The 20,139-nt window shown below is 37.0% G+C and overlaps 1 protein-coding gene across 12 annotated transcripts in view; it reads right to left on the bottom strand.

Annotated features, from left to right (window-relative positions):
• Positions 1–20,139, bottom strand: part of dsx (doublesex) — a 400,330-nt gene that overhangs the window by 376,426 nt on the left and 3,765 nt on the right. The window contains exons 1-3 of one of the 12 annotated variants that reach the window (XM_067787509.1): positions 16,401–17,418; positions 15,841–15,863; positions 4,083–5,565 (exon numbers count right to left, since the gene is read on the bottom strand). In XM_067787509.1, coding sequence (XP_067643610.1) covers positions 4,083–4,854 — 772 coding nt within the window. In that variant the 5' untranslated portion in view covers positions 4,855–5,565; positions 15,841–15,863; positions 16,401–17,418. Of the gene's footprint in view, positions 1–4,082; positions 5,566–15,840; positions 15,864–16,400; positions 17,427–20,139 lie in introns of those variants that run through there. The other 11 variants (XM_067787566.1, XM_067787547.1, XM_067787536.1 and 8 more) reach the window with 11 other exon arrangements.

Consider the following 20,139-nt stretch of genomic DNA (forward strand, 5'->3'; position numbering starts at 1 on the left):
GACGACACAATGCCGATATCATCAAATGCACAGGGTGAAATTGGCCTACCTTTATGATTTTGCTTTTTATATGAGGAATTAACTGCACCTGCTCGAGGCACAGCATGTAAGCTTCATAATGCTTTATATAGTAATAAAAAAAGTAATGAGCTTTAGACCAAAGGTTGTCAGCATAATAAAGCTTGTCTTTAGCTTTCTGACGTCGTTCAACTTCAATCATGGCGGAACGATACAAGGTGGCAGCATGGAACAGCTGATTATAAACTTTTTTTATTTGATTTGATACATCAACTTCCGGCGCAGTACGATTTTGACATTTGTCCATCGAATTTACAAAAACAAAGTACATGGGATTTTTATTTATGTTTGTAGGTATGTCACCATGCTGCCACCTTGTATCGTTCCGCTATGACTTCAATTAATCAAAGCGATTCATTTCGGCTAGTTCATTTTCAGCGCGTGTTTTACTGTATAATCGCCAATATATGAGACCTAAAAGAAAGGTTGCCGCCGTCTCTTAATAAGTTTACTTTGGTTATTTTATTGGTGTGCGATGCAATCTTGTAAAAGCTGGTTGGTACCAGCGATAATGAATAAAGAAAAATTCAAAATTGTAACATGAATGTCCAAAGCTAGATTACGCTTCATTAATATGACCGGTAGGCATGCGCTCAAGCTAATCGGAGCATTTTTTGTGCCACTAGTTGCATAGGTGGAATGTGTTCTAATTAGGATCGCCAAGGGAGATCAAAGTTGGCTCATTCTGTCTCTGAAAACTGGGTGGAGCTCGACTTCATTCTTTGCTTAAAAATAATGGTGCCGATACCAATTCCTTTTGGGCCGGAACCTCTACACCCATTCGAATAACGTGAACTAGTGAGCATTGCCTTTGGCCTTTTATTCGTTGCACTACGTTTATATCTGCGAAAGGATACTACAATCCATCATTAAATCTCTTACAATATACGACGATGACAACACGATGAAGACCATAAATTTTTCGGGGAACTTTACTGTCCAACACTCCAAAGCCAACTCAGCTTTTCTCGTCACCTTACATGATTCCGGGCAATAAATCATACCAAGAATGAAAAGAGTTTGATATAGCATAATTATTTTTCGGCGAGCGTGGAATTAACTCTTTAATTGGGGAACCGCTAAGTAGCATTTGTTGGCCAGAGTGATTCTCTATATGATTTCTAGACTTAAATAATTTTCGCTGTTAATGCTAGTTCCCAGATAGAAGAGGCTCTTAGAGCCATAATAGAGATGGATGGTTGGCGCAAAGGTGCCCAAATGGCAGACAAGGCGATACGTGTACACCGATGATTCCAAAGTAGTGGCAGGAATAGGGTCTGCGGTATACTGCACTGAAATAAATGGTGCTAGTAAAATCAACAAATCGGTTCTGTTGTTCTTGACTTAACGGAGATTCGGTGAAATTGACCGAATTATGGTTAATTCGACCGAGTTCTTTGTCAAGCGAACAAATTAGTTTAGTCATTTCAACAGAAGAGAAATTGTCGCTCTTGAGTTAACAAAATTCTGTAAAATTGACAGATTCCTAATCAATCTAACTGATTTTTTTAACACAACTGATCTCACTGGCCATCTAAACAACAATCAGCAGTCAATACATGACCTAATTTCAAAGAGAGTTTTACGCTCACTGCGCTCTCTACTTTGTACTTATTGATACTGTGTACTATATGTATGCACATATTTACGTATGTATATGGCGGCCGCCGTGGTGTGATGGTAGCGTGCTCTGCCTACCACATCGAAGACCCTGGGTTCCCACCTCAAGCAAAGCAACATAAAAATTTTAGAAATAAAGTTTTTCAATTAGAAGACAATTTTCCTAAGCGGGGTCGCCCCTCGGCACTGTTCGGCAAGCACTCCGAGTGTATTTCTACCATGAAAAGATCTCAGTGAAAACTCAGCTGCCTTGCAAATTCCGCAACATAGGTACTTTCGTACAAAGCTGTGGCAACAACTTTTTTTTGTTCATTTGACTACTATAACGGTCAATTACCAATCAACGATTTGTGCGCAGTTCATTCAACATCTTGTTACGATGGATAAAAATTTACAGAAATTTCGGTTGAATTGACACGTATTTCGGTTGATTTTACCAGTCTTTTTCTTTCAGCTTATCTATACAGCTTTCAGATCCAAAAGCTGCAAGTGACATAGGTCCAAGAAAGCGTCTAGTATTTTCCAAGAGGACGGAGTTGTTTTATAACATAGGTCCTGATTCTGGTAACAGTATGGACCCATTCAGTCTATTCGAGTTACTATGAGATCGGCCAGCTCAACCTTACCAAACCTTCCAATGAGCTAGAAACTTAATAACTGATGCGTTGTTGACACTCTGATGACAAAACACTAAAAAAATTACAAATTCCGATAGGTGACGCACGTTGCCAGCTGTTTGGGAATTTTGTATGGGAAAATTTTACTACCAAGTTTTTTTCAAACTGCCCATTGAGCTATAATATTTCAACCCAACACATGGCACTGAGGCCCGAAAAACGCCACAAAAGAGATAGAAATTCTGCTAGGTGGCGCAAGGGTCGAGATAATATAAATAAAATCATAAGAGCTTCGGAATCGTGCGATTTGATTGATGTAACTTCTTAAAAGCCAGAGGCTTGGAATTTTAAAACTATTTTATTGTCAAACGGGACTCCAATATCAATAAGAAAATGTTCCACTGGGGGACGAATCTAAGTATTTAAAAAAATAGTACGAAAAGGTAGGAAGGTTATTTCAATCAATTTTAAGATGACTTGCCATAGCGCTCCAGTGCCATTTCCTTTAGAAAGTTAGGTTAGGTTAGGTTTGGTGGTAGCTACCCTGATAGGGGAAGCTCACTTGGACAACATGAAGGTCCGTTGTGATACCACATACACCAAAACAAAATAGCTACTTAGAGAATCGTTGTGTAGCACCGATAAAGTTCAGAATGATACCGATCTCAACCTTAAATCCTCGGGAGATCCAGGTGAGTCGCGACCGAAGTACTTTCGCCTTGTTCTGGCAAAATCTGGGCAATTAAGCATAAAGTGATTTGATGATTCCACCTCGTCATCCTCCATACAATTGCAGCAGGATGGAGGTTCCAGTATATTGAGACGTAATGAATGGATACCCATGGGACAGTGCCCTGTCAAAATGTCAATGACCATTGATAGGTGAGCCTTAGTGAACCCAAGTACTTCGGCAAACCTCCTGTCATCCACTTTCGGCCAGATATATCTTGCTACCCTGCAAGAGGTGGTGTGCGCCCAACGTTTGCTGAGCTGACCCGAGGCCCAGCTATAGAGGAGAAAAACGCAGGTGGCCAGCGGAATACCGAGATCCCTACAGCCATCTTCAACCGGTTCAGTTGTACCGATACGGGCTAAGAGATCCGATTGACAGTTGCCCGGTATATCACTATGTCCCGGGACCCAGAAAATCTTAATTATAAAATAGTTCGATGCAATCGCAAGCGAGGTCAGGCACTCCCAGACCACCCTCGATCTCACTGTAGTTGAAGTCAAGGCCTTGATAGCCGCTTAGCAATCAGAGTAGATGTTGAATTCGCTAACCGTAGTAACTTTAGATAGAATTTTATCCACTGCCTTCTTAATCGCAGCCACTTCCGCTTGGAATACACAGCAGTGATCAGCCAACTTAAACTTGCGGCTTACATTTAGCTCCCCCCCACCAACCTTTCCGTCCAACTTCGACCCATCCGTGAACAAGTTAACCGGTCCCCTGCCCCAGATGAATCCTCTTCCCCACTCCTCTCTGTGGGAAAAGGCTGAAGGTTGTATAGGGAGCAGTTATCGGCATATAATAGTCCGTCCTGTCCGGAATAATGTCGAACATAGTAAGAAGGCTAGAGTGTCCGAAGTCAGAAAGCCCACAGCCAATATCACGAAGCCTGACCAACGACCGGGCCGCGGCTGCCTTTCCCGCAATATCTTTAGATAGTTAAATTAAAGACGTTTTAAAACGTTTGCAACAAGAGCCTCAAAATTCCACATTCTTCTACTTAGAGTAAAAAAATAAGTTTAAATTTTTCTACTTACCTAAAGGTATATTATCACCATTGGGATGTAAAGTTGGCTTACGTCCAACTACTGAAATGGGCAATACGGCACCTGATGTAGATGATGGCGACGGTGACGATGTATCGCTAGAACCCTCTAACGATTGTGCTGGTGTGGGCACTGTAGACATGTGATGATCTGTTTGTGGTGCTGAAACAGGTACAGAGGAGATTGTTGGGACTGGTCCACCACCACCGACTAAACTACCAATACCACCACTCACACCTCCACCACCACCACCACCCCCACCACCGCTACCAATTAGATGTTCGGCATGTGGTGGCGAACGAATTGCAGTCGAAACATGATGATGTGCCGCAGCAGCAGCTGCTGCAGCTGCAGCAACAGCATGATGATTCTGATTTAGCTGATGATGATGATGTAAATGATAATGATTAAGTAAAGCTGTTGGCGCATGTACAACGGGTGGTACTTCATGTATTTGTAATACACGTTGCTCGTCTTGCGCTTGGGCCCGCCTCAATGCCGTCTGTCGTGCCATGACAAGTTGGCGATCTGCTGTTAGGCGACATTTTTCACATGTACAATAACGAAATTTGCAATAGCGTTTATGTCCTTTTAATGTGATTTTTAGTCCATGATTACGGCAACGTGCACAATTGGGTGGGGTGCGTGGTGAGATGGAGCTACTGCTGCTGCTGGAGGCGCCACCACAAACATCGGTCTTTGAATCAAGCATGTCCGAATCGGACATTGTGTCACTGCTATTCCAATTATCTTCAGAAACCATTAAAGAACAGCTAAAAAATAAACACAGTTATAGATGGCGCTGCGTAGTTGGTGGTTGATTTGTTTGGGATTATTTGTTGTTGTGTTGTTTTTTTTTTTTAGTAAGTTAAACTTTGAATTTTGAATTCAAAGAAGTTGTTTTTTTGTTTAATATTATTTCACTGGCTAAATATACAACTTAGTTGTTTTTGAAAGTGTAATTTATTGTATTTTTGTTTCTGAGAAATTTTGTATCCAATCGCGCGTACATTTATTGTGCTTGAAGCTTAGTTTGACATAGGTTTAATCTTTTTTTGTTTTATATATTTGTTTGTTTGACACATTTGCATATAAAGATTTTATTTTAAAACACACGTCTATATATGCATGCTCACGAGTATGAGATAAGAACTGACCATCACTCGGTCTGAGTTGTTAATTTTTGAAGTGCGACGCCTCTACTGCTTTGAAATTTTCCTTGTATTGTTTTTCGTTAGATAACGCGGCGTTTTTAATTCAATTGTATTGTTTTTTATTTTAGTTGCTTTTGTTTAGCTTTTTTTTTAATATTTTTGAACGTACAATAAGTTCAAACTCTCTTTTAAAATTTCTTTAAGTAGCTATGCCACGAAGTTTTTAAAACTATTTTTTTACCCTAAGTATTTCTTACTATTGTTTTCAAAACTGTGTTCTTATTTCATTAATAAGTTATTTAGAGTTTTTAAATTTGTATCTGAAAATAAAAAAAGTTTAAAGATAAAAGTCATATTTTTATTTAATTCCGATAAATAATTTTTGCCGTGTCTAGCAAGGTATGGTACACATTAAAATAACGAACCAGTTTCGGGTTTTTTTTTATACTCAGTTGAGCAGAGCTCACAGAGTATATTAACTTTGATTGGATAACGGTTGGTTGTACAGGTATAAAGGAATCGAGATAGATATAGACTTCTATATATCAAAATCATCAGTATCGAAAAAAAATTCGATTGAGCCATGTCCGTCCGTTTGCCCTTTAACACGATAACTTGAGTAAATTTTGAGGTATCCTGATGAAATTTGGGATGTAGGTTTCTGGGCACTCATATCAGATCGCTATTTAAAATGAACGATATCGGACAATAACCACGCCCACTTTTTCGATATCGAAAATTTCGAAAAATCGAAAAAGTGCGATAATTCATTACCAAATACGGATTAAGCGATTAAACTTGGTAGGTGAGTTGAACTTATGACGCAAAATAGAAAACTAGTAAAATTTTGGACAGTGGGCGTGGCACCGCCCACTTTTAAAAGAAGGTAATTTAGAAGTTTTGCAAGCTGTAATTTGGCAGTCGTTGAAGATATCATGATTATTACTATATGTCTGCTTAATAAAAATTAGCAAATCGGAGAACGACCACGCCCACTTTTTAAAAAAAAATTTTTTTTTACTTCAAATTTTAAAGGAAAAGTTAATATCTTTACAGTATATAAGTAAATTATGTCAACATTCAACTCCAGCAATGATATGTTGCAACAAAATACAAAAATAAAAGAAAATTTCAAAATGGGCGTGGCTCCGCCCTTTTTCATTTAAGTTGTCTAGGATACTTTTAATGCCATAAGTCGAACAAAAATTTACCAATCCTTGAGAAATTTGGTAGAGGCTTAGATTCTAGGACGATAACTATTTTCTGTGAAAAAGGGCGAAATCGGTTGAATCCACTCCCAGTTTTTATACACAGTCGGCCGTCTGTCCTTCCGCTCGGCCGTTAACACGATAACTTGAGCAAAAATCGATATATCTTTACCAAACTACTATATCAGTTCACGTACTTATCTGACCCCTGCGGGTAAGGAGGTAATAATATACCCGCGGTAGGTATGTCTGTCGTAAGAGGCGACTAAAATACCAGATTCAAGGGGTGTGTAGCGCAACCCCTCAGGTTGCCAGCGCAATATATAGCTTCTCCAAACCTAATTGTCAACCTCACCTATCCGCGGCGAATCCTTTTTCACTAACAGACGAGGCTCTGGCGACCCCAAGCTCCTCATGGAACTTGAGGGTGGGGAGGGAGGGAATGGCCTGAAGGTTTAATGCGGCCACATAAATCGTTCCCGAGATGGTCGGGCTATCACCTTAATGGTGCTGTGGTACCTTATCGCTACAACAACAACAACAACAACACGTACTTATCTGAACTCACTTTGTATTGGTGTAAAAAATGGCCGAAATCCGACTATGACCATGCCCACTTTTTCGATATCGAAAATTACGAAAAATGAAAAAAATGCCATAATTATATACCAAATACGAAAAAAGGGATGAAACATGGTAATTGGATTGGTTTATTGACGCAAAATATAACTTTAGAAAAAAACTTTGTAAAATGGATGTGACACCTACCATATTAAGTAGAAGAAAATGAAAAAGTTCTGCAGGGCGAAATAAAAAACCCTTGAAATCTTGGCAGGAATACTGTTCGTGGTATTATATATATAAATAAATTAGCGGTACCCGACAGATGATGTTCTGGATCACCCTGGTCCACATTTTGGTCGATATCTCGAAAACGCTTTCACATATACACTACCTTTTAAAACTCTCATTAATACCTTTAATTTGATACCCATATCGTACAAACACATTCTAGAGTCACCCCTGGTCCACCTTTATGGCGATATCTTGAAAAGGCGGCCACCTATAGAACTAAGGCCCACGCCCTTTTAAAACACTCATTAACACCTTTCATTTGATACCCATATCGTACAAACAAACTCTAGAGTCATCCCTGGTCCACCTTTATGGCGATATCTCGAAAAGGCGTCCACCTATAGAACTAAGGCCCACGCCCTCCTAAAATACTCATTAACACCTTTAATTTGATACCCATATCGTACAAACACATTCTATAGTCACCCCTGGTCCACGTTTATGGCGATATCTCGAAAAGGCGTCCACATATAGAACTAAGGCCCACTCCTTATTAAAATACTCATTAGCACCTTTCATTTGATACTCATATCGTACAAACAAATTCTAGAGTCACCCCTGGTCCATCTTTATGGCGATATCTCGAAAAGGCGTCTACCTATAGAACTTAGGCCCACTCCCTTTTAAAATTATCATTAACACATTTCATTTGATACCCATATCGTACAAACAAATTCTAGAGCCAGGCCTGGTCCACCTTTATGGCGATATCCCTAAATGGCGTCCATCTATAGAACTATGGCCCACTTCCTCTTAAAATACTCTTTAATACCTTCCATTTGATATACATGTCATACAAACACATTCCAGGGTTACCCTAGGTTCTTTTTACAACATGGTGATTTTCCCTTACTTTGTCTCCACAGCTCTGAACTGAGTATGTAATGTTCGGTTACACCCGAACTTAGCCTTCCTTACTTGTTTTTTAATAGTTTCGGTTTCGTTCTTCAACATATTTTTTCGGTTTCATAATAAAAACACGTAAGTTCCTAAGCAAAAAAAATATTTACATATTTAGGCTGTGTGCGAGTTGGCCTAAATTTCTACCTAAATAGAGAAAAAACCTAAATCACTGGAAACGGTCGGTAAGGCAGTGCAAAATAAAAATTTTGAATTTTTATGAGCATAGTTTTCAACCTAAATTCAAATGTCAAATTTCAAAAACAAAAAATTGATTTTTCAATATTGTATTTGCAAATAAATGGCTCTTGTCCATTCAATTTAAGTAAATCATAGATCATAGAGCGATGATCCCTGCTGCGATTAAGATCCGATCGATTGTACGTGATGGTGAGCTCAATTTTGTCCAAGCTGATGTTGGCGACACAAAAATTGGATCCTTCTCAAATATGGACCGCAAACTGAACATGTTTGGCAACCAAGTGCACTAATTGGCCTAAAGAAGTTATTGGAGGCCAACCAACATCACAGTATTGAATTCGAGATTGTGGAAAAGGTCATTGTGCATGTGCTCCACTATGTCCGGAAAAAAGCCTTATAAAACGGAGCCACTGCATTTTCTTGAACTGCTATCTTGGGATAGGTACTTACCGCGGATCCTAATTGATCTCTGTTCTTTTTAAGCGTGAAAACGCATCAAACATACCAAATGTCCCGTATTGTTATTATTTTCTTAGCAGAAATAAACAATTTAGGTTTTTAAATCAACTCGAACAGTTTTGACAGCCTTTCCCTAAATTATTGCAGTGCTGGAAAGTTCCAGAGGAATATTAGCTTAGATACCTAAAATTTAGGTCAACTCGCACCCAGCCTTAATAATGAATGTACGTATGAAAACAAGTACCGTCGATCAGGTTACACCAGTTGATGGAGCTTCGAATAGGAACCAAATTTTTTTGTAGTAATATGTGTTAACATAGAGAATGTTTGGACATAAAATACACGGACGCAATATTTTCTACTTGAAGTACAAGCTAAAACTGATTGACTGCTTGCTTAAGTGAACATGTCGCTGCGCTCGCACGACATGTAGGTAGGTGCCGAACATTTTTCCGAAGCTCAACGAGACTCTCGGGATATAGCGGAACCAAAAACAGCTGATTTGTATTTTTTTAATATGATTTGACAATTTACCTTTCGGCGCAGTATGATTTCGACATTAGTCCATTCTTTTACAAAAGCAAAATACATGGAATTTGTTTATGTTTGTATGTAAGTCAACGTGCTGCCACCTTGTATGGTTCCGCCATGGCCTGGGCTGAACTAGTTAACAAAATTTTCAATTTGGCAATATTTACTAGAATGTGAAATTTAATAAAAATAATACTAATAATGAATATTTTTGATATTTACTGTTATTGTTATTCCAATTCAATTTTTCTTTCGTAAAAAATACTCGGCTGTCTTATCCTTTTAATAACTTCGTTTATTTGAGGACCAGCATTAACAACATCAGCACTGAAATCCAGCGAAGAATCAATCTTGCCAATAAATGCTACTTTGAACTAGGTAGGCAATTGAAAAGTAAACTCCTCTCTCGGCAAACGAAAATTATGCTCTGCACGTCACTTACCGTACCCGTACTGCTATATTGTGCAGAAGCATGGACCATGACAACATCAGATGAAGCGGCTCTGGGAGTGTTTGAGAGAAAAGTTCTTCGAAATATTTATGGACCTCAACTCGTTGGCGATGGCAAGTACCGAAGAAGATTTAATTATGAGCTGTACGAGCTTCACGCAAACATCAACATAATCCAATGAATTAAAACGCAGCGGCTACGCTGGCGCGGCCATGTTATGCGAATGAATGATGATGCTCCGGCGAATAAAATATTCTTAACGGAACCCGCCTATGGAAGCAGAGGAAGAGAGCGGCCCCTCACTTTGCTGGAAGAACCAGGTGGAAAACGATTTAAGTTCGCTTGATGTGAGCAATGGGCGCCAGTTAGCAAAGCACTCATATTGACATGCTTATGAATTTTAAAACATCACTACTGTTACGCTCATTTCATTCGTTTATTAGAAAAAGATGTACATATACTCATTTCAAATAAGCCATTTTTGAATACCGGTGTCGATAAATTTTTTGTAGAACAACTTCGTTTTTATTCAAAAAAAGTTAATATAGGGCCTCATTTCTATTGCGCAACGAACATTCGTTTCGACTCAGTGGCAACATATCATTTGACAATTGCTTTCGCCTTTCTCTTTTACCTGCCGTTAGAAACATAAAGCCCGACCGAAAATTATAGAAAATACCATTGCTAGACCAAACCGCCGCAAGATGATTCGTTCGTCTGCTGCCATTACGTACTTTATTTTGAAAATCGGCTCAATACTGCTAAAGATGAAAGCTACTAAAAATTTCCAGTGGCAGCGATTTTTATCCGTGACTGTGACTGACCATTGATATTAGATTAGATATATATAATACAAATTAATTAATTATAGTACTAATTTATTAATTATAAGACTAATTAAATGTATCTGTTAAAACTGGGAAGAATTGACAAAAGTCCATTTAGCTGAACAATCGGTTGTATGGGATATATATTAGGTATATGACCAAATTTCATCGAGATATCTCCAAAATTAAGAGACGAGTTTGCGTTCAAACAGACAGACGGACTGACGAACGAACATCGCTAAATGAACTGAGCTATTCATCCTGATCATTTCGTTACACTTATCGGTGGGTATTTCCTTTCACCTTTAAGTATTTACAATTTTCTAGAATCTGACCAAATTTGATATACCTTTTTTCATGCATTTGTTTGAGAGCCAACACATATTTAAAAATTTTTTTTTTTTTACCCGCCTTATAATATTTATATATTTACACCTGAACATATCGTACACCTAGATCAAAAGGGAGATAACTCAAAAATCTGAAATTAGGAGGTTATCAGCGAGAAAACGCTTTGTAAAAACGAAGAAATTGCATTGGCGTAGGTATATGGCGGAAGCAGACAGTTTTTCGCGTTTTCTGAACATTGCGATTTTTTTAGTTGATCGCTGTTTTGATTTAGGTGTGCGATATCACTTGCTTTAATATAAAAGTATTTAACTTGCAAATGTCTACTTTTGACGTGATGCATACTCTTAAGTTCCTTCATACAATGTACTCAGATCTGTGCTGTCGAATCGATTTTAGTTTTGATACGGTCAACTACGACACGTTACTGCAAGAGCTGGCAGGGTTCTCCCTTCCCCTAAGTCTTAAAAGGTGGACGCAAATTATCTGTCTGGTCGGCAAGCATCGATGCAATTCAGAAACACTACATCTAAACCCAGAAGAATTAAATAAGGGGTACGATAATGACTGAAAATGAATCAAACAATGAATATGCAATTGTTAAACTATTTCTAAAAATTTTAATGAGGCAATTCAGAGCTTTGTGCTTTTAATGTTGGATACGTTGCTATAGCGGCCACCGTGGTGTGATGGTAGCGTGCTCCGCCTATCAAACCGTATGCCCTGGGTTCAACTCCCGGGCAAAGCAACATCAAAATTTTAGAAATACGATTTTTCAATTAGAAGAAAATTTTTCTAAGCGGGGTCGCCCCTCGGCAGTGTCTGGCAAGCGCTCCGATTGTATTTCTGCCATGAAAAGCTCTCAGTGAAAACTCGTCTGCCATGCAGATGCCGTTCGGAGTCGGCATAAAACATGTAGGTCCCGTCCGGCCAATTTGTAGGAAAAAATCAAGAGGAGCACGACGCAAATTGGAAGAGAAGCTCGGCCTTAGATCTCTTCGGAGGTTATCGCGCCTTACATTTATTTTTATTTTTCGTTGCTATAGCAATTATAAGCTACAGATGAACAACTTTTTTATTCGCATTTTTTTCGCTTCAGTTTTTGTTTTTTATTGACAGTTGCTGATTTGCTATTCAATATTGAAAAATAAACTATGGTTTTCGAGGTTGCATATTTGCAATGACGTAGTAAATCTACTTTGGAATCGTGTTGTGCTATGAAAGCTGCGGGACGGTGACGAAATTTTGTATGGAAACTTTTCGAACAACTGTCTCCTGGAGTATTATCTATCTTTTTCACCAAAGTTAAAATAGTTTGCAAGCGCGATTCTACGTTAAAACTCTTGCGGAAATTATTCGCCTTGAAAGCTCTGGCTCACAAGCAGAAGAAGAATAAATCATTTTTATAAGCCCCAAAATTTATAGGCGGCTCACAAGGGGTTAATGCACTTGCTTACGATTTTTAAAGTTGGATTTTCTACAACAACAAGAGATGTAAATTGTCACTGCAACCTTGTTTGATTTGCATTGGGTTTCAGTTACAAAATTCAAAGAATTTTTTTTTTCAAAATATTGAAATCGCGCGATTTTCAATTCCAAATTTTCGTTTTATTTTATGATAAGAGATATTTACTAGCATTCATTTCCAAATTATGCAAAATATAGGAAAAAGCGCTTTTCTAAAAACTATTGAAATTAGTTCCAAAAAAAAAATCTTATTTATTATTTACACTGCACCAAATTCCTTCTTTTTGGCGAAAAATTCCAAATGCGACGCATTTCCCAAATTACTCATTTGAGCGCATTTCAACAAGAATGGTTAAACGACCAGTCATGATCTTAGTACTGTACCAGAGTTATAAATGGCAGTTTCCACTAGATTTTTTAAGCCATACCGACAATTCTACCAGAAAATGCTTTGTATTTGTGACATTTTTTTTATACTCAGCGTGCTTTGCACACAGGGTATGTTAACTTTGATTGGATAACGGTTGGTTGTACAGGTATAAAGGAATCGAGATAGATATAGACTTCCATATATCAAAATCATCAGTATCGAAAAAAAATTTGATTGAGCCATGTCCGTCCGTCCATCCGTCCGTCCGTTAGCACGATAACTTGAGTAAATATTGAGATATCTTCACCAAATTTGGTGCGCTAGCTTATCTGGACCCAGAATAGATTCGTATTGAAAATGAGCGAAATCGTATGATAACCACGCCCACTTTTTATATATATAAAATTTTGGAAAACACAAAAACTTTAGTAAATAATACACCTAGAATAATGAAATTTGACGTGTGGACTGATATGGAGACTCTTGAGGAAAATTAGGACAAGTTTTTTAAAATGGGCGTAGCACCGCCCACTTGTGACAAAATAAATTTTACAAATATTTTTAATCATAAATCAAAAACCGTTACAAATATAGTAATAAAATTAGACAGAGAAGTTGCCTTTACTGTAAGGAATGCTTTGAAGAAAAATTAACGAAATCGGTTAAGGACCACGCCCACTTTTATATAAAAGATTTTTAAAAGGGTCGTGGACGAATAAAATAAGTTATATCTTTGCAAAAAAGTTGTTTGTATCAATGGTATTTCATTTCCCAAGTGGATTTATAACAATAAATAGGAAAAACTTTAAATTTAAAAAAATTGGGAGTGGCACCGCCCCTTTTATGACTAAGCAGCCACATCTCGAAGAAAAATTAACAAACGTATTGAAATTGTGTACACATATTTACCTTATAGCAGAAAATATTTCTAGTAAAAATGGACGGGATCGGTTAAAGACCACGGCAACTTAGATATAAAACAAGTTAAAAAGGGTCGTAGACTAGAATAATAAGCTATAACTTAGCAAAAGATAGCTTTGAATCAATGATATTTCACTTATCAAGTTTTATTGTAAGAGGAAATGGGGAGACATTTTTTTTAAACGGGCTGTGCCACGTGTTATGTAGAAAAGTAATTTATCTGAAATGAAATGTACAATTGAAGCTCACGCTGAGTATATAATATTCGGTTATACCCGAACTTAGACACCTTTACTTGTTTTAACTTAAAGTTTAATCAATTACGTCAGTGCATTTTCTTGCTAAAGATTGGAGTCCTCGCAGCCTAGTCTTACACGGAAGGTTAAGCTAGATTCAAATGTGACCAATATAAACGCTTTCAAATTACTTATTTATTTATGTAAGAACACATTTGAGGTCTGCGCAAATGTAATATTAATATCTTATCAAAATATGAATAAAAAATTTAATAAATTAAAAATCGCGCAATTTTTTATAATGCTATGAAATCTTTTTAACTCTTATCTTTATGTACACTCAGAGAAAAACGCCGTTCTGAATCCAGCACCACCGGACTCAATTCAAGCTTTTCATGTTGTTACTTCTTTGTTCTTGAAAAACGAACGATCTGTTCTCAAAACAACAACCTTGTTCTTGAACTGACAACCATTTTCTTGAAAAGAGAACGGCTGGTCTTAAAATATGAACAAATGTTCTATTAATGAGAACAATGTTCTTAAATTAAGAACAATGTTCTTAAATTAAGTTCAAGAAAAAAGAAACGGTATAATTCGTGTGCACTAAAATGTTAAATACAACATTTGGCACAAGCTTTGAAGCAGTTGAAGTGACCCAGCGGTTACGATGTTGCGGTTGCGATCGTGTGGCGCGAGTTCGATCACCGTCAAACTCTGAATTTTTTTAAAACAATTTTCTCTATTCTATACTCTATTTTTTTAACTCTTATTTTTCGTTCAGTTCCACTCATATATGCACAGCTAATTCTCAAACTTGTTATGAAATGTTTTAAGTATATATTCAGATTGCATTAATAAAAACAAACATTTCTCAATAAAAGGAAGACATGAAAAAATGCATGTTATGCGTTTTTTTCATCTTTTGGTCTTTAATAATAACTTTTTTGTTGTTAATATTTTTTATTAATTACAAAAAAATTATTATTAATAAAAATAAATAATTAAATGGGTACTAATTGGGAAAATTACCTTCCCAAACCACCACTCCCCCCTCCCATCCACCAAAGATCAAGAACAAACCTTTCTTGAATTGGGACCGAAAAATGTTAAATCGACCACAAATCGTTCTCGAAGCGTGAGAACGAAAATTATTAATTCAAGCCCAAGTAGTGCTTGAAATGAGCACAGAAGGTTCACACATCAACTCCAAAGTGGTCATAAAATACGAACGGTGTGCTTGGAAAAACTGTTCTTAAAACAAGCCCATCGATCACGAGTTAAGAAAAAACGTACTTAACAGACTTTTGTCAACGAATGTTCTTAATTTTGAACTTGTTTCGTTCGTTTTGGAACGAATTTTTCTGTGAATGTATATGTATGTATTTGGAATCAAAATTTGTGCAACTTTTATTCAAATGTTCGGTGGAGGTGTCGATAAGAATTTCTGACATTAGTTCGCTTTTGCAAAGAGAAAAAATATCAATGACATTGATTCCAACATGACTCTCACCTTAATTCCTTTTCGGACTTGGAATTAATGTCATTGACATTAGTTCTCTTTCAAAAGCGAATTAATGTCAATTGACGATAATTCCATTGACATTGTTACCTAACTAGTTTTTAAAAAAGTGAACTAACTCTGCCTCCCCAAAAAGTAAGCTAAATTCCCTCCCCTAGCCGAAATTCCGGCGCGCGGGCGTTCATAACGTTTTTTTTTTCAGGCACGCTGTAAGTTTTTCCTCTTCGTAAAAAAGTTGTCATAACGTTTGAGTTTTTGCAGATATTGAATAGAAAACGCGGATATTTGGAATTAAAACTTACAAGTTAGCAATTTTTATCAGCAACTAGCATTTTATTTGTTGATAAATATAATTTTTTATAGTAATTGTGCAGTTTACGGGCCCCACCCTAAAATTGGGCCTTTTTTTTTTTGAGTGAGGTATCAAAAGACGCGTATTCACGTCTAGATCAAGAATCCGAAAGCGGAAGATAACTTTTTTTACCCGTTCAAAAGATATTAACGAAAACCCGAAAAAAGACCCGCGGGTACTTCCGAAACCGGGGGTGGGATCTATAGTATTTTTGCGCAGAACACCTTTCTGCACCAAGGCGCTTATAAAAAATAACCCTGGCCTACGCCATGCCAAGTCCGGGTGTGTGGTGGCTACCGCCACGGTGATGCACAATTTTTTTTTGTGGGTACAACACAACAACAACCACATGAAAATCGCCAACTTCAACTGCAAATATCTGCGGACAGAGATAAAATTTTTCTTTTCCGCCTTAGGATTATTGTTCTCGAGATTAATACGTGTCTTTTGATACCTCACTCGAAAATCTTGGCCCAACTTTAGGGTGGGGCCCCTAAACTGCACTACTACCTTTTTTATCATGTATAAGTATGTAATTGTTTATTTAACCTCACTATTTATATTGCATTTTCATTTTCCCTTATAAGTATGTACCATTTACATATATACATATGTATTTTATGTTTATCAAGTTTTAAATTTATGCACAATTTTTTTTTTCTTTTGTTCAGCTGCTTATAGCGAAAATTTTTTTTTTTTTACAATGTCGATAATGGAATTCAATTCACTTGGAAATCTTCAAACACTTAACAAGTGCATGTGGACGCAACTCGCTTAACAATATCTACATAAATTGACCAATTTCCTTATTTGAATGAAAAGTATTTTCGGTTTTGTTAAGACATATCTATGCTTCCGAACGATTTGCCGGCGGCAAAGTTCTTAAAAATCTTTAACAACAGATTAACGATTATCACTTGTCAAATTTTGACCTTTATTTGATTGATGAGATCACACACAGCAAACACAGCAAGTTTAAGCGCGTGCTATTAAGTAAGTCGCTCACTGGCACGATCAACGCTTGACAACCACACAATCACATAATAAATTTCTTGTGTGAACACGTGTACGAAATCTAGCTTGAAGCGTGAATGCAACAAATACATCTTTAACTACATTCCGCTATGTGCAACACGAATTCAGTTAGCCAAAACGCAGAACAAGTGGCGACACGAACATGCACAACAACACTCAACACAATATCAATTTTAATGTTGATTTAAGGCTCATTTATTTGTTTTTTTTTTTTCTATATAATTATGTTTATACGCACGTCTTGAACTTGATCAATAAATGCATTTTTAATATCAAAGAACGTGCAATCGAACAAAATGCGGATGCAAAAAATTACCGGCCGCAACAGAGCAACACAAAATTGCGAATGCGGCATGCATTGTTGAAGTCATCAAGTAAAGTCGCTGCGATGCCAACTATATTACGAGTTGAGTTGTTGTTTCCGAATACTCAACTATGTATGCATGCATGGCTGTATGTGTGCTTGTATGCATTGGTGGTAATAAAACGTGAATGTGTGTTGTGTTGTAGCGGTCTGGAGATGTGGATAGTGGTGATGGTGTTGTGTTGTGTGATTGTGCTGTTTGCTATTTGCTGCCGCCGGTTGGTGATGTTTATTATTACAATTTTTTTTTTTTTGGCATTTCTGTTGTCCATAAACGAAATGCAAGCAACCAGTTCGTTTTGCCGATTTGTTCGCTTGTCAATAATAACATTGTTGCCACCACTCAAACCTATAGAAAAGACAGACACACTGGCGATACAGCGACAGTTGAGAGTGCACAACAGCAGCAATTTACATTGAAATCAAAACAACTGCAAACTAACTACCTACATATTATGTTGGTGTTGCCGGTGCTGTTGTTTGCTGCTATGCATACAGTCATAGACCGCGAAACAGCTTAAACTATAAAGTGGGTTTAGACTAGTAGCGCGATTCACCTACTTTTCCCGATTCTTAAAATCGAGATAATTTACCTTAGTCAATTATTGGTTGTTATGTCGATTGAGTGATTCACTAAATTCATTTTAACAATACTTCTTAAGTATCCATTCATTTAGAGAAAAAGTGGTATCTCTGGTAGTGAAATATCAAAATTTGCGAAAAGGTCAAAAAGGAATTGAAAAAAAGTAATCATTTGTGCGTGCCACAAATGTTGTGCAAAATTAAGTATTTATAATATTATTCAAAGTTTTACTGTCCTTTTTATATTTTTTCAGAATGGCGTCCACTATCAAGGCAGAGGCAGGGTCCACCACATTTGCATTATTTGCAGTTGCGTTCTCTGCTACAAAGTATATGCCACAAACTCAAATGCTATTTTCTAAAAAAAAAAAATATTACAAAATAAACTTCAAAATAATAGATAAACGCACTAGTATCCGGACAGCGTTAGTGTCCGGACACTCTGTCCTGTTTTTGGTAATATTAAGAAAACACTCACAAAAATTCTCAAATAAGAACGCAAATGGAACCCTATATGTTTTCTGTATACACATAAAAATTTTCAGATAAGTCAAATTCATATTTTACGAGCTACGCGTCAGTTCAGTGTGTGAAGTCTATGAGTGCGGTTTATTCGACGTTTTGTGAAAAAAAAAAAATAGTGTGAGTATTTTGCAAAGGTAATTAAATTAACAAGTATTGATTCATTTATTGTAATAAACGTTATAATATATGTTTGAAATATAATAAAATGCAATTATATAAACGAAAAAAATCTTATTAATCAAACTATTCTCCGAAATTATTGGTGTCCGGATACTGAAACCAAAATTGGAGATGATTTTCAATTTCCGGACATGCTGTCCGGCTACTGAAAATATAGGAGAAATCTCAAATTATGTTTTTATTGCTTCTAAATGATAGCTTATTATATTTTATATGATTTGCCAAAGAAAAAATGTGTTGTTCTCTTATATTTTTAGTATTCGGACATTATAAATATGCCTGTCCGGATACTAAAAATTAATGTTTCAATGCCCGGACATCTATGTTTTGTATGAATTTTGTCGGTTTCATTCAAAGGAATAACTTTGTTCTTTTTGCTACTTGTTCAAGAAATGAATGCAGAAACCTTAGCTCGGGCCCTGAGGATATACGGGAAAATAAAGTAAATATCCGACAAGCGGCGAATAAATACGGTATATGCCGTTCAACTTTACATGACCGATTGACAGGTAAAACAAAATTCGGAAAGCGGGCAACAAAGAAGGGTTCAGATCCTTATCTAACACCTGAAGAAGAGCAGCAGATGCCGCAGTTGTGTAGCGATCTTTCTAAATGTGTGTTTCCGCTAAAAACTCACGACTTATTTAAATACTGTCCAAAAAACTATTCAGGACTCGAAACGAAAAACTCCATTTAAAAATGATCGCCCTGGGAGAAAATGGATGCAAGTTTTCTTGAAGCACTTTAGCACTCAGAGAAGCGGAAACAATCAGTAAGGGTAGAGCAGTAGTTACGCAGGAGGCAATCTTGAAATGGTTCAAGGAATTTGAGGAGTACGTCAAAGATATAGGCCAGGAAAACATTATGAATGAACCTTCAAGGATATTAAATGGAGACGAAACCAGCTTTTGTCTATGCCCAAAAACGGGGAAAGTTATAGCCCCCCAGGGCTACAAAAATAAATCCTTAATAAAGGAAAATCAAGATCCAAACTTAATAGACCTGCAAGAAAACCCTATAACAAACAACAGAAATAATTTACAAATCCTTTCCCCAGGATCGTCTAAAGCCTGCCACTCTCGACTCCTGGGCGCACACAGTTCACCATTTTATTCAAAGATTGCGTTTTTTAACAATAAGAGGAAAAGAAACCAAAAAAAACAGTCCGTGGAGATCGCCAGGTGCAATTTCATCAGATGATTGGCGAGAAAATCATTCTAAAAAACAAAAGGAAAAACAGGACAAATTAGATGTCATAGCAAAAAGAAAAAACGAAAAATTATTGAAATAATCAACCCAGAAGCAGCCGTCATGGAAGGGGAACACAAAAAAAAGGAAATATGCCAAAATTGCTTTGACGATCTTCACAGTGATGTGGAGGATGACAGTTTGAAGAAAATTGGATGCGATTCATGTCCAGGATGGTTTCATCTAAGCTGTACTTCGATGGCATGTTTGAAGTATGAAGTGGCCTCTAAAAAAGACTATAGATGTGACTATTGCTCTGATAACGTTAACATAAATACTGACTAGGCTTTACATTAAATAACTTAATTAATATTT

This window comes from Eurosta solidaginis, chromosome 1, assembly GCF_040869045.1.
Source record: "Eurosta solidaginis isolate ZX-2024a chromosome 1, ASM4086904v1, whole genome shotgun sequence".
In the NCBI taxonomy this organism is placed as follows: Eukaryota; Metazoa; Arthropoda; class Insecta; order Diptera; family Tephritidae; genus Eurosta; species Eurosta solidaginis.